At 40.5% G+C, this 14,719-nt stretch overlaps 1 protein-coding gene across 1 annotated transcript in view; it reads left to right on the top strand.

Annotated features, from left to right (window-relative positions):
* The window catches only part of Brip1 (BRCA1 interacting protein C-terminal helicase 1), a 121,849-nt gene that overhangs the window by 98,485 nt on the left and 8,645 nt on the right, over positions 1 to 14,719 (top strand). Inside the window, exons 16-17 of the mRNA XM_026780115.1 lie at positions 8,838 to 8,950; positions 12,298 to 12,380. Of these exons, the coding sequence (XP_026635916.1) occupies positions 8,838 to 8,950; positions 12,298 to 12,380 (196 nt within the window). The remainder of the gene's footprint in view (positions 1 to 8,837; positions 8,951 to 12,297; positions 12,381 to 14,719) is intronic.

Below are 14,719 nucleotides of genomic sequence, written 5' to 3'. Positions count from 1 at the left end.
CCTGCCTCTGCCTCCCGAGTGCTGGGATTAAAGGCGTGCGCCACCATCGCCCGGCGAGTATCTATTTCTTAATGTCAATTTTTATTTCAATTTTTTTCTCTTTACATTTTTGTTTGTTTGAGACAGGATATTGTTATGCTGCCAGGTTGTCCTTCAACTCCTAGGCCACCCTATTCCAAGTCATCCTACTGCTGCAATCCCCCGCTTGGATTTCAGGTGTGCAGGCTGTACCTGGCTTAACATTGTCTTTTACTTACTGTTTAGAAGTTTAACCTAAGCTAAGTCAAGTTCACCTTTTTCCTCAAACATACTTACCTTCTCTGAGTACCTACTATACTTCTCTAGCTGGAACGTTATAGGACATTTGGCATTTTCCTTCACTTCTAGTTGGTGACTCCAGTCTTGTATGTTGACATTGTTCTCTTTCTCTTCCTTTACTTCTCCAGGGCAGGCCCTCACTATTTTTATACCACATTCATGGATTATCTTCCTTTCTCAACTTTATACTCTAGTCAACATAGTATCTTTTTCTTTTTACTCCAAGATGGGATTTCTCTGTGTAAAAGCCTGACCTGTCCTGAAACTAGCTCTGTAGACCAGGCTGACCTCGAACTCTCAGAGATCCACCTATCTCTGCCTCCCGAGTGCTGGGATTAAAGGCCTGTGCCATCACTGCCCGGCTGACATTAACATCTTCACATCTTTGTTTGGTAGCTGTTTGTATGTGATGTCTTTTCTGTTTATTACCTTTGCATCCCTATTACCTAGCATAATGGCTTACGCCCAGCCCAAACTGCATATGTTACGCTGAATTCAGTGTTTCAGCCTCCTCAATTCTCCTGCACTGTTTCAGTTCTCATACTTTAAATGGTCTTTTTTTATTGCATTTCTGCAGCATCCTTAAGAGCTACTTCAGACTAGCTCCTTTTTTTCCCCATTCAATTAGTATAAACATTCTGAGATTGTAATACAGTCGGCCACCTGTCAGCATCTGTGGTAGATTGGTTCCAGAAAACAGGGAGAAAAGAACATGCGCAGATGCTAAGTTCCTTAATAGTATAGTGTTGGATCTGACCTATGCCTGTTCTCCTGTGTACTTTAAATCATCTCTAAATTATTCACAATACCTAGTGCACTGTAAATGCTCTATAGTTGTTTTACTGCAGGACTAGGGAAGAATGACGAAAGGTTGTATGTCTTCAGGATAGCCCAGGGTGCTTTTGCTTTGCTCTAGATATTTCTCATCAGTGGTTGGTTGACTTCACTTAGGACCTATCAGCATGGAGAGACAACTGTCCACTAGAATATTTTGAACTTGAATAGTTTTAAAGAACTTCTTTGTTGTGTAAAAAAGCAGTTCATTCTTGGGCTGACATCAGTATTAAGCAGCAGAGGCTTATGAGGCACATGGCAGAGTGTGTTAATAGTACTAGGAATTGAACCAAGAGCTTCACACATGCCAGCTAAGCACTCCACACTGAGCTGCCCTCTGCCAGCCCTTGGTGTATTATAGTCAATGCATCAGTACTATTTTAACTCTGGTTTGCTTAGACTCTCACTGAATGCTTCTATATGCATAGATTCTCTTACACAAGTGTCTTTTTTGGTGTGCACGTATGTAATTTGCTCTTTGGTGTGCTTTGCTGCTGATTGCCTCTTCTGGTCACGCACTCGTGCTTCTGCCTTCCACTCTCGGCCGCTAAACCCATTCAGTGAAATCCTTTATGTTACTTTATTTTTCAGTTATACCATTCCCATTTGAATTTGTAATGTCCACCTCCAGGGTTGAGGAGATGGTGCATTGGGTAAGATGCTTGTTCTGCAAGCATGGGGACCTGAGTCTGAATCTCCAGGATCCATCCAAAAAGCTGGGCGTGGACGCAGATGCCTGTAATCTCAGCATTGGGGGGTTGAAACAGGCAGATCCCTTGCCTAAATGGCAAGCTTCACTTCAATCAGAGACCCTATCACAATGATGCATAGAGTAATAGAGGAAGACTCTTGAAGTCTTGCTGTGGTCTGTGCATATGAGCGTGCAAACCTATATATTCATGTTGGCAACATATATACCATATACACACATACACGGCGCAGCCTGGATGCCAAGACTGGCAGGGGGTGCTGGGATTGAGACACAGAGTCTTCTCTTCAAGTGGAAGAACAGCAACCTTTATTTTGTCCTGACCTAAAGCTTTTTATATCTCTACTGTTTCTGTGGAAAACCACCGGCCAGAAAGAACACAAACATTCTTGTCAATTACAGACCATAAGGAAGTTCCACTGTCAGCCAGGGAGTGAGGGCAGCTGGATCACAACACATACACACACATACATTTTAAAATAAAATAATTTTTCACTTCTCTGCCAAGATTATCTAGAATTTATTCATTAAAATATCATTTTTAAAAAAGATTTACTTGTGTGTGTGTGTGTGTGTGTGTGTGTGTGTGTGTGTGTGTGTGTGTATTTGTGAGTGTGGATGCCCAGGCGTGCATTCCTGTGTAGGTTTATTTGAACCACTTGTATGCAGGTGCTGCTGGAGTCAGAAGGGGTCAGATCTCCTGCAATTGGACTTATAGGAGGTTGTGAGCCACCTGATGTGGGTGCTGGAAGCTGAGCCCAGGTTCTCTGGAAGAAAAGTAAGTGCTTTAACCACTGAGCCACCATCCTCCCAAACTATGTGTTTTTATGTTACTTAAATAGGTTTTCAATGTTTACTTTAAAGTCCTTGACTCTGCCCTGGTGCTTTTCCACTGCTGTTGACTGCTATATTTCCCCTTCCCTGATGTGTGTCATGTTCTGTTAGTCAGTTTTTTGTTTTGTTTTCCGAGACAGGGTTTCCCTGTAGCTTTTGGAGCCTGTCCTGGAACTCGTTGTATAGACCAGGCTGGCCTCGAACTCCCAGACATCTTCCTGCCTCTGCCTCCCTAGTGCTGGGATTAAAGGCATGCACCACCACTGCCCAACTTGTTAGTAAATTTTAATCGTATACTAGACATTATAGATAGTATATTATAGAGATTTTAAGTCCTATTCTCTTCTGTGGGATATTGATTTTTGTTTTTATAGGCAATTTAATTAGCATCTGATCATCATGAACTTGTGTGAATGTGGTTTGATGATTTGTTACTGAGTTCTCAGAAAAATACTCAATCTTTAAACTGTCTTGGGCCTTGTCCGTTTGATTTAAGTCTTTGGGGTTGATTTAGAATGGGCATTACTTTGAATTGCCTTTATTGCTAACATGGCAAATGGTATTTTTGATGTATCAGATGGCTGTCAGGGGTTAAACCTGTAATTAGAGCTATCACCAGGCAATTACACTTAGGGCAATTACAGCACCCCCAAGTGTTCTTTGACCATTCATGTGTCTTTCCTATTCTTAGCCTGAGCTAGGTGCTGTCTGGCAAGCCATGTGTGAGTCACCCTGAACTAGGAGCTGACTAGATTGTTCAGCTGGTTAAGGCTTCCCCCGTGACCTTTGTTTTGTAGGCTTGCTCAAGTTGGGATGGTCTTTCCCTCATTGGAATTATAAATAATTTTCTTAAGAATATAAGGTTTGTTTTTTTGTTTTGTTTTTGTTTTTGTTTTTTTTTTTTTTTTTTTTTTTGTTTTTTCGAGACAGGGTTTCTCTGTGGTTTTGGAGCCTGTCCTGGAACTAACTCTTATAGACCAGGCTGGTCTCGAACTCACAAGATCCGCCTGCCTCTGCCTCCCGAGTGCTAGGATTAAAGGCGTGTGCCACCACCGCCCGGCTAAGAATATAAGTTTTTTAAAGTGCCTTAAATATATCTGTGTTTTAAATGATATAAGGAGATACAACTCTATCACATGTTTCCTTGCTTTTCCCAAAGTTGTCCCTAACAGTATTTAATAGTTTATCCTTTTCCCACTGATTTAAAATTCCCCCTTCTGCCAAATAAACAGTGATCTGTATCCAGATTCTGTTCTGTAATCCAGTGTTTGATTTATTAGGTCCTGTGTTGGTAGATCAGCACCACAGTGTTTAAATGAGTGTTTGTTTAAAGATCTAACTGAACACATCAGTCACTATTGCATACGTTTTTTTACTATTTACTTTGGGGTTATTTTATCCCATATAATAAAACTTTCCTAGCATTTTAACTTAGAAATTAATGTAGCCAGGCGGTGGTGGCACACGCCTTTAATCCCAGGACTTGTGGCAGCCAAAGGCAGACGGATCTCTGAATTTGAGGCCAGCCTGGTCTACAGAGTGAGTTCAGGACAGCCAGAGCTACACAGAGAAACCTTGTCTTGGGGGGAAAACAGAAAGAAATGAGTGTGTTGTTGATGATGTGCAGTGGGGTAAAAGCTCTGGACTCTGGCAATGTGAAACTTGTACACTGCAGAAAGCTGTCTTCTTTCAAGCCCCTACTGATACATGAACCAAGTCTGAATTGCTATTCTATAAAGAATTACTTAAACATTTAATAACTCTTCTAACCAGAGTATCTGCATTTGCAGGTAAGAAGAATTAAAGTGGCAGAGTTACCCATCACCTGTGCAGGTGACTGTGAAACACATGCAAATGGTGTGTGAGGTGGGCAAGACACTGGCAGTGTCTCCTAATGGAAGCATATGAAACAGTTCTCTTGGTGTACAGGCAAAGTTTTCCTTAAATTTTAATAGAAAATTCAGTTTCCAGGGAATAACACACCAGATATGCCCACCTGCTTACAAGAACTAGAAAAGCAAATGTCACGATGAAACACTGTTTTTAGATACCCAACACTGTGCCTTCAGCCACAGCACCTTGGAGACAGAGGCAGGCCAATCTCCATGAGTGCCAGGGCAACCAAGGCTACCCAGAAAAACCCTGTCTAGACGAGCCCCGCAGTACCAGGCCGCAGCACAGAGTGCAGGAAGAATAGAGCCAGAGCCTAGTAATCTCACTGCTGTGACAGGTTTCATTGCAGTGAGAATTTGCAAGGCACAGTACCAGAGAGGATGGAACGGTGCAGGGAGAAAGCGTCGCCTATCTGCAAAGGAACCACCTTGAACCATTAAATGAATAGCGATTAGCACAGACATGAGTGGACCCTCCTGAAGTCAGGGAAGGAGTTGGCAGGCAACTCCTCAACCTTATAATGCTAGGATTGCTTTGTGCTCTCGCTAGCCATGGGGTAGAGGGCAGCTCTTAATACATGGGGCATTGGTCATAAAAAAGTTTCTCTTTTTTTTTTTCTTGAAATAAATTTTAGCCCTAGACTGCAGGCTGCTCTGGAGCTGTTCTTGTTGCTTTTGAAAACAAGCCTCAAGGGTCAGCTGGTTCCAAGTCACCTATCTCAACCTAGGAAAACATAGCACTACTGAAATTACTGTGGCAAAAGCAAACAACCATTGGTTACTAGTCACCGTGTCTAGGACCCAATCATAAATTAGCAGACGCTTTGGTGTATTATCACCATGTCTAATATCCAATGAAAAATTAGCAGACCCTTTGGTGTACTGTCACCGTGTCTAGGGTCCAATCAGAAATTAGCAGACTACAGAGAAAAATACAGCCTCTAGTGTAGGGAAAATGTATCACTAGAAACAAAATCATAAATGACATGGTAAAGTCAGCAGATAAGGACATTAAAATATCTTATGTTTTATGTTTCATATAGTCAAAAAAGATGGAGAAAAGCCTGACCATGATAAAAAGAGAAATTAAAAAAAAACTTTTTTTAAGTGCTTCCATGCCATATCTAGATATGGGAAAATGTATTGGGATAAAAATGTACTGGGCCAGTTAGGTGCCATCTGTAAAAGTTAAAGTCCAGGAAGAGTGAGTGTGGAAGCAGAATTATAGTAACGGTTAGAAGTTTCCAAATGTAAAGGAAACTATAAAGCCACTGGTCATCTAAGCCTGCACTCGTGCAGAAGATACAGACAGGTGCACCGCCATTCCCTACAAAGTCAGAAAAAAACAAGACGACATACAGAGGACAAGAACAGTAGCAGACCTCTCTCTAAACCCATGCCAGTCAGAATAATTTAGTGCTACCATGACACACTGAAAGAAAGACATGTCAGCTTGGAATTCTTCCCTAAAAATGAAGATATCATTCTAATCCCAGTACTCGAGGCTAAGGCAAAAAAGATGGAGTTGAGGCAGCCTGGGCTACCTGTTGAAGGACCTTATGTCATTAACCCCCACCCCTCCAGGAAGGCTGCCTAAAATCAATCAATCTCTCTCTCTCTCTCTCTCTCTCTCTCTCTCTCTCTCTCTCTCTCTCTCTCTCTCTCTCTCTCTAGGGTCAGAGTCTCACAGAGTAATCTGATTGACTAGGAGCTCACAGTCTGCCCCTGCCCCCCTAGTGCTGGGATTAAAGATGTGTGCTGCCACTCAGGGTCAGAATCCTTTTGAGAATAGTCTAGCAGACACAGTCATAAATTTCCTCCTGGCATCTTCACCCACATGACATTCTGCTTTGTTGTGATTTGGAAACCTGAATCAATAGATGAGAACAAGAAGTGCCAGAAACTACTAAGCTGTGAGAAAATAATTACATGGTAGAAAAAAAAGGACATTTATTACCAGGAAGGTGAAAATTTGAGTAAAGCTCATATATTAATATTCCGGTGCTTGTTTCTGAATTTGAAGTATGTACCATAGTAATATAGCTTGTTAACATTGGGGGAAATTTAGTATAAAGCATATGAAATTTCTATACTATTTTTTGCTTTGATATAAACCAAAACATATCCTAAAATTTAAAAATAGTTTAAATATATGATATTGTTTAAAAGCATAAGAGGAATGTGTTATGGTTTTTTGTTTTTATTTTTTAAGAAAGAAAGCAAACTTTTTTCATTTTACATAGCAATCCCAGTTCTCACTTCCTCACCCACCCAACCCATATATATATATATATATATATATATATATATATATATATATATATACACACACACACACACACACACACACACATATATATATATATATTATTTGTAAAATTAAAATGGCATAAAACACATGAAAAGAAAAATTGTAGTATGTTCTTATGCCATTTGTGAAGTGGCATCATACTATTTTAGGTGAATTGTGTTGTTAAGATGTGTGTTGTAAACTCTAGAGCAATCCCTAAAGGACAAAAGTGGAAACACCAGAGGCTGAAGAAATGGCTCAGGAGTTTCTTCCAGAGGACCTGGGTTCTGTTCCCAGCACTGACATGGTGTTTTACAACCATCTGTAACTCTAGTTCCAGGACTGAATGCCTTCTTATGGCCTCTGAGGATACTACAATCATCTACATAAAATAAAAAATAAATGGAAGCAGTTTTGTTTTCAAATGTTCATTGCAATGTGTCATTGGTCTAGTTTGAAGACTCTGGCTTCTGCTATACCACTGGTACTGGCCCTCACTGAGGCTCCCCTCGGGTATCCTGCTGTTACCCTGAGTCATGGAGATCATGCAACTTTGATTCTGCAGGACCAACCCCTTCATGTGCTCCAGCAGGTGGGGTAGATTTGGGGGTAGACCAGCTCAAAACCCTGGATGTGGGCTTGGATGGTAGCTGGCTAGCTCTCCTATACCCGTGTCACCTAGGCCAGCTCTCTCGAAATGCCCAGGAGAGGGGCAGGCCAGCTCTCCCATGCTCACAGTATCCAGGCCAGCTCTCCAGCAGCCCTGGTTGTGGGGTGGGACCAACTCACCATGACACTTGAACATCGACACAGATTCCTACTCTAGTAGGGCTACGGTCCCAGACATGGTGGCTGGGCCTAGACATCTCTTTTTCTCCCATCTCTCCTTTACACACTGGGTCATTATAATGGCAGGGCCTGTGGCCTCTAGAGAAATTTTATAAAAAAAAAAATTGAATTATAGATGAGACAGTAGGAAAAAATGGCAATATGGTAATCTTAAACCTGATTTTAACAATAACTTTATTGAATATAAAACGGATAACCATTCCATTCAAAAAGCAAGGATCATGAAACTGGAAAAAACAAAGTGAGATAGTGTATATGTTGTAAGAGAGAGTTTGTGTGTGTGTGTGTGTGTGTGTGTCACTGTTCTGTTGATGTTAAGAGACCATGACCTTTTAAAAAGAAACATTTAACTGGGGGCTTACTTGTAGGTTCAGAGGCTTAGTCCATTATCATCATGGCAGCTACCATGATACTGGAGAAGTAGCTGAGAGTTACATCCTGATCCTCAGGCATGGTATGGGCTTTTGAAACCTCAGAGCCCACCCATAGTGATATAGTTCCTCCAATAAGACCATACCTCCTGATCCTTCTAAACCTTTCAAATAGTTCCACTCCTTGGTGAGAAAGCATTCAAATATGAACCTTACAGGAGCTATTCTTATTCGAACCACACATACACATTTCACATATAAATAAATGGAAGATATATGTGTTACATTTACTTTAATATGAATTCCCAAATATGCTGTGTAGTCAGTATAGACAAAAATGAGTGCAAAATGTCTAAGAACATTTACTTAAAATTTCAAAAAAGGCAACAAGCAAGTCTGTGGCTGCCACAGCCAGGAGTTTCGGAAGACAATTGACTGAGAAGATACCAGTGTTGGAAATGATTCGTATTGTAATTACCTGATGCTTGCAGGCTGTGCATTTGCTAGGACTTACTTTACGCACTGAGAACGTAGATTTTGTTGTGTGGAAATGTTCTCACACAAATAGATTCCTGGGAGCTGGGAGGAAATGAGTAAGAATGATTAGGACTTGAATGAGCTGAAAAAAACTCAGAACTGAAAAAATACTTACTCTACATAAAATTTTAAATGTTAGATATTCATATGATGTTTAAAATAAGCTTTATTTATCCACTACTTTTTTATGTTTAAACTATTAGGTTGAACTAAAGCGACAATATAATGACCACCACTCAAAACTGAGAGGCCTTTTGCCTGGCCGTCAGTGGTATGAAATTCAAGCATACAGAGCCTTAAACCAGGCTCTAGGCAGGTGAGTAAAGTCAATTACAGTGTTACAGTTTTGCCTGTGCCCAAGAAGAAACAATAATGTTTGCCACTTTTAAAAATCAGTGTGGAAAGTTAGGCAGCAGTGGTGTATGCCTTCAATCCTAGCACTCAGGAGGCAGAAGCAGGTGGATCTCTGAGTTCCAGGACAGCCAGGGCTACACAGAGAAATCCTGTCTCAAAAAGGAAAAAAAAAATGGATGTGGTAAAATTTTATTTAGTTTGAAAGTATGTTTTTCATAGATGTCAGAAGTGTGAGCTGAGAACTGTGGCACGCACTTACCAGTTGTTACTACTAACACTACCATCGTTATTCCAAGCTGTGGGATAACTTTTTAAGTTGTCATCTCAGAAATAATTTTTTAAATTTAATTTTAAGTTTTGTTGTTCTCTTCAAACCAATTACATTGTTGAGCTGTTGTTATCATCTTGCTGTCTGTTCTGTCTGACATCCCATTTTCCTTGCCCCCCAAATACACGGCCTGTTTTTCTTGAGCATTTCATTCTCACTGCCTGTTTCTGTTTGAAGTATAATATTCAGCCAATAGTTTTTAGAAAATGTTGAATATATATTTTTAAATTCTTGACTTTTATTTGTTATACTTATTTTTAGAAAATTAAGTATTCTTACCTTCATTGATTTTTATATTAATATAAGTAACACATTGAGCTTCAAGAAAACTTGTGACGTACAAATATTGTTATGATTTATAAACTCCACATATTAGCACGTTTGGTTCTTCAGTTGATAATACCTAATAGCAATGCAAGTTGGAACCTCATAATTTAATTTTCTTGTTTTGTTTTCAAACTGGTTAATCTGAAAGTAAATTACCTGGCTAAGGTCAGATAGTTATTAAATGACCCTTGGCCCCACCTACACTTTTAAAACCACAGTCTTGCTTTCCATCTATATTTCCTGCCTCTGTCCACTAATATTTTCACCATGAAGCCTTCCATATTCTGTCGTGCCTTTCTGCCTTGGAACATGAGCTTCCATGCCATTCATACAGCATAGTAGTAGTTACAACCTGTGAAGTCATGTCCTATGTGGATGCCTTCCATCTTTTCACCTAGAGCTGTTTAGACCCTAGTAAACCCAGGAGATTGTGTATATTATCTCTATTGTAGCATGTGTTTTATCATCAGGTTAATAGCTTGTTTATATATTTGTGTCCCTTCCCATATATGTATATACTTGCATCCTCAGCAACTTCCTGTGTCTCAGCTTGACATTCATGCTTCAGAATTGCTTGGCAAATGGTGGAAAATGTAAGCTTTGCTGCATTGCCACGTTCTACATTGTCAACTAACTTCTATAGCTTCAAAACGTGTTTTTTCAAAGTTCCACAGAAGTCATGCGTTTGAAGTATCAACACACAGTGCTCTGCCCTTGGTATTTTATTGATTGTATTGTCGCTTATTGATTTTCAGGGACACTGTCAGCAAAGAGAAATTTGTCGCAAAGAACTTTTTTATAATAAAGTTTTTAATGAAAAAATAACAATGAAATGAATGTATTTTATTATGAGTGCTAACTGATATAAAGGTGTTTATTGTCAGGCAGTGGTGGCGCATGCTTTTAATCCCAGCAGTTGGGAGTCAGAGGCAGGAGGATCTCTGTGAGTTCTGCTCTACAGAACGAGTACCAGGACAGGCTACAAAGGTACACACAGAGAGAAACCCTGTCTCAAAAAAACAAAAACAAAAGCAAAAAAGAAAATTATTATAATTTGAAGCACTCTTATGAAAGACACACGCATAAAACTGAAGTAAACAGAAGCCAATCAATTGTTGTAATGTCTTGCATGCATGTGGGGGAGTGGTGTGGAGTATGTATGGGTTATTGGGGTGGGAAGTCCTTCTGTATATGTGTTGCTTTTATTGGTTAATAAAGAAGCTCTTGGGCCCATGACAGGACAGAATAGAGATAGACAGGAAAACTAAACTGAATGCTGGGAGAAAGTAGGCAGAGTCAAGGAGATGCTATGTAGCCATTGAAGGAGACAGACGCCTGGGAACCTTACCAGTAAACCACGAGCCTCGTGGTAAAATATAAAATAATAGGAATGGGGGGGCTGGAGAGATGGCTCAGTGGTTAAGAGCATTGCCTGCTCTTCCAAAGGTCCTAAGTTCAATTCCCGGCAACCACATGGTGGCTCACAACCATCTGGAATGAGGTCTGGTGCCCTCTTCTGGCCTGAAGACACACACACAGACAGAATATTGTATACATAATAAATAAATAAATATTAAAAAAATAATAGGAATGTGTTAATTTAAGATATAAGCGTTAGTTAATAAGAAGCCTAAGCTATTGGCCAAATAATGTTGTAATTAACACAATTTCTGTGTGATTATTTCTGGTCTGGACGGCCAGGAACAAACAAGCAGTCTCTGCCTACAGGTTATTTCTCTGATGTGGCACTTAAAGTTAGCCAGACGGATGAGCCAGAGAACCCCAGGATCTACCTGGTTCTGCCCCTCAGCACTGGGATGCAGGAATATGCTATCACCCTGGCTTTTCTGTAGGTTCTGGGGATCTGAACTTAGGATCTCATGCTTGCCCCATAAGTTTACTTACCCAGCCCCTCATTGTCATCTTTTTTAATGACTGCATGGGCATCATAATTATCTGGAGTAGTAAGGTCTGTGGAATATAATAACAGCCTTCAGAAGCACACCAGATGGTTTTACAGCCAAGACACAAGAGTTTTTTCACCGTCTGCTTCACTTGTAGTATGGTATCATTTCTCAAGTAAGCATGATTCATTTGAGCAAGGCAGTAGAAACAATGGAAAAGGAAAAGGTGGACCCTTTTTTCTCTTTAATGTTTTATTAATTTAAATGCCTCTCTACCAAAACCCACTTTAAATGCAAAGTGAACCCAAAATAGATTTCCCTGACTTCCTATTGATTTTCAACACCCTTCTGTAATAATGACAGTATATAACTTTGTCCTGCTCTGCCTTACGTTATGTGATCTGTTGTCCTGGAAACTACCTTACTGTAAAATAATGTCCAAGAAGAATGTCATATGAAATTAAAAAGTTTAAACTGTAAAAGTTGAACATATAATTGTTGCCGCTGCCTTAAAATCCCATCTCAGCGAAGGAGTAAAAACGCCACACTCCGGAGAGAGAGGAGAAGGAACTGCAGACAGAGATGTCCTCACGTTTTTCATACTGGAAACCAGTTGAGTGCCTAAATGACTTAGCAGGCGAATTGGGCACAGTAATCACAGCTGATACACCATGTTTTTAAACTATCCCTCTGGAAATCTTGCTTTATTTTCAGTGTTTTATACACACTTTATTTTCCACTTTTTTGTAGGTGTATTCGACACAAAAATGATTGGGGAGCTCTTATTCTAGTGGATGATCGTTTTAATAGCAATCGAGATCGCTATACATCGGGTAAGATTCTCAGTTCAGAGTAAAAATTGCTAATAGACTTTGTTTTTCCTTAGTGATAAAAGCCACATGAGATCAACCTATTTGTGCAATATAATTGTGTCTAATATAATGCTGCCGTCAACATTATTTTACGTTAGGTCTGTAGAACTTATAGTCTTAGTACCTGAAACTTTACACTGATGGGCCATCAGTTCTCCATTTTGTCCTCCCCCATACAGTGGCAACCGCTGTTTCCCCTTGAGTTCAGCAACTTCGATGATGCCTGTAAAGTTGAGTCATGCAGTGTCTGGCCTTCTGTGACTGTTGTGTTTCACTTAGTATGCTATCCTTAAGGTTAATCCATCTTGAAATACCCAACAGAACTTCCTTATTGTCTGTAGCTGAATAATGCAGTCTGTGCAGGGTGTATTTCTCTGTTCATCTCCAAGTGGGTATTTTGGTTGTTTCTGCTTGTTGGATCCTGGGGACTACAGTGAACATGGTGGCTGGAAAGTTTATCATATTTAAGAATGAAGCCACTGGATCATATGCAAGTTCTTGGCCAGCAGATATTTATGAAGATCAATCTTTTGAAGTTCTAGGCCAGCAGATATTTATGAAGATCAACCTTTTGAAGGTAGCCCCTTATTTTTTTTCTTCTATGGTTTGTACACAAACCTGGAAATCTGGAGCACACTGAACAGCCTGCAGGCAGCTCAGCAAACTAGAGAATGTCTTTTCCAGCTGGCTCAGTTGGTCTGAACCTCTTCTGTGCTCATTGGCTGGGCCCTGCCTCTTGGTACTTGGCTGGCTTGAGTACTTTCCAGCAGTTCTTACTGCTTACATACACTTAAGGAAGATGGAGGCTGGCTTATCTGGTCCAGAAACCTTTGCGCTTCTAGGGTAGAGAGAATGTTTAGAACAGTGCTTCTCCAATGTAGTTGGACTTTCTTTGGACCACCAGCTTCTAAACAATGATAGAGACTTCTTAAATATGAAAACTTGGCCTTGGCTTAGGCTTGTTCCACACTAGCTCTTAAAACTTAATCCTTTTACATTAATCTACGTTCCGCCACGTGGCGCGCTGCCTCCCTTCCCTACAATACATCGCTAAAGTAGATCCGACTTCTTCAGCATCCTTCCTCTCAGAGTCTTCGCCTGAGTGCCTCTCTCCCCAGAAATCCCAACTATCCTCTTCTGCATAGTTCTGGCCACTCAGCTCTTTATTAACCCGTTCAGAAGGTACTTTAGGCAGACAAGGAGGGACAGAAACATCTACACACAGTATGATCGAATATTCTGCCACACTCAGCCTTCCTAGTGTTTCAACCCTCTAATACAGTTTCTCATGGTGACCTCCAGCCATTATTTTGCTGCTACTTCATAACTGTATTTTTGCTCCTCTTATAAATCATAATGTAAATTATATTTTCCAATGCTCTATGAAAAGGTCATTCAACCCCACCCCCCTAGGAGTCGCAACCACAGGTTGAGAACCGTTACTTTAGAAGACACTGTATCTTAATGGGCTTCCCTCCAAGATGGACAGTTTGATCTCCAAGGAAATTGCTACACAGCACTTGCCACGCTACTCAAAGTTTGCTTTTATGTGTTGTGTACACATGTATATACGTGTGCATGCATGTGCATGTGTGTATATATGTGTGTGTGTGATGCAGTCATGTGTGAATGTGGGCAAACACATGATGTGGCCCACAGGTAGAGGTTAGAATACACCCTCAGATGGCTGCCCTCATCTTCGACCTTGTTTGAAACAAGGTCTCTGTCGTTTTCTCATTGTGTTCCAGGTCAGGAACCAAGGGCTCCAGGGAATTCTCCCATCTCTGCCTCCCATTACCCCTGTAGGAGCGCTGGGCTTACTCATCCGGCTTTTACATGGGTTCTGGGGAGTCAGACTCCATTTCTCACTGTTGAATGGCAAGTGTTTACCCGCTAAGCCATCTCCCCAGCCCCAACATTTACTTTTCTGTCACCAACGCTTGTGTTAAAATCACAAATTACCCTTTTAAAGTCATAAATCTACCTATATATTTTATACTGATTATTATTTTGTATACTTTTATCTTTTAGATTCTGTGCCAAAATTAAAAGTGATTTGTAAGACTTGGATGTAGCTCAGTGGTCAAATGCTTCTCTGCTTACATGGGTCCTGGTTCAGTCCTCAGCCCTGGAAAATGGGGAGGGGTTGTTACTGCATTTGCATATTTGATAACTGTCTATACAGTTCCTTTATTAGCCAGCTGTGTTTTCATGAGCTACTGTGCTCCCTTCTCTAGCGATCATGAACTCCCTCCGCCTTTGTTAATCTGAGAAAGTCTATCTCACCTGCTTTTTTTTTT

The sequence above is a fragment of the Microtus ochrogaster genome, chromosome 7 (assembly GCF_000317375.1).
Source record: "Microtus ochrogaster isolate Prairie Vole_2 chromosome 7, MicOch1.0, whole genome shotgun sequence".
Classification (NCBI taxonomy): Eukaryota; Metazoa; Chordata; class Mammalia; order Rodentia; family Cricetidae; genus Microtus; species Microtus ochrogaster.
This window is presented reverse-complemented; position numbering and strand designations above follow the sequence as displayed.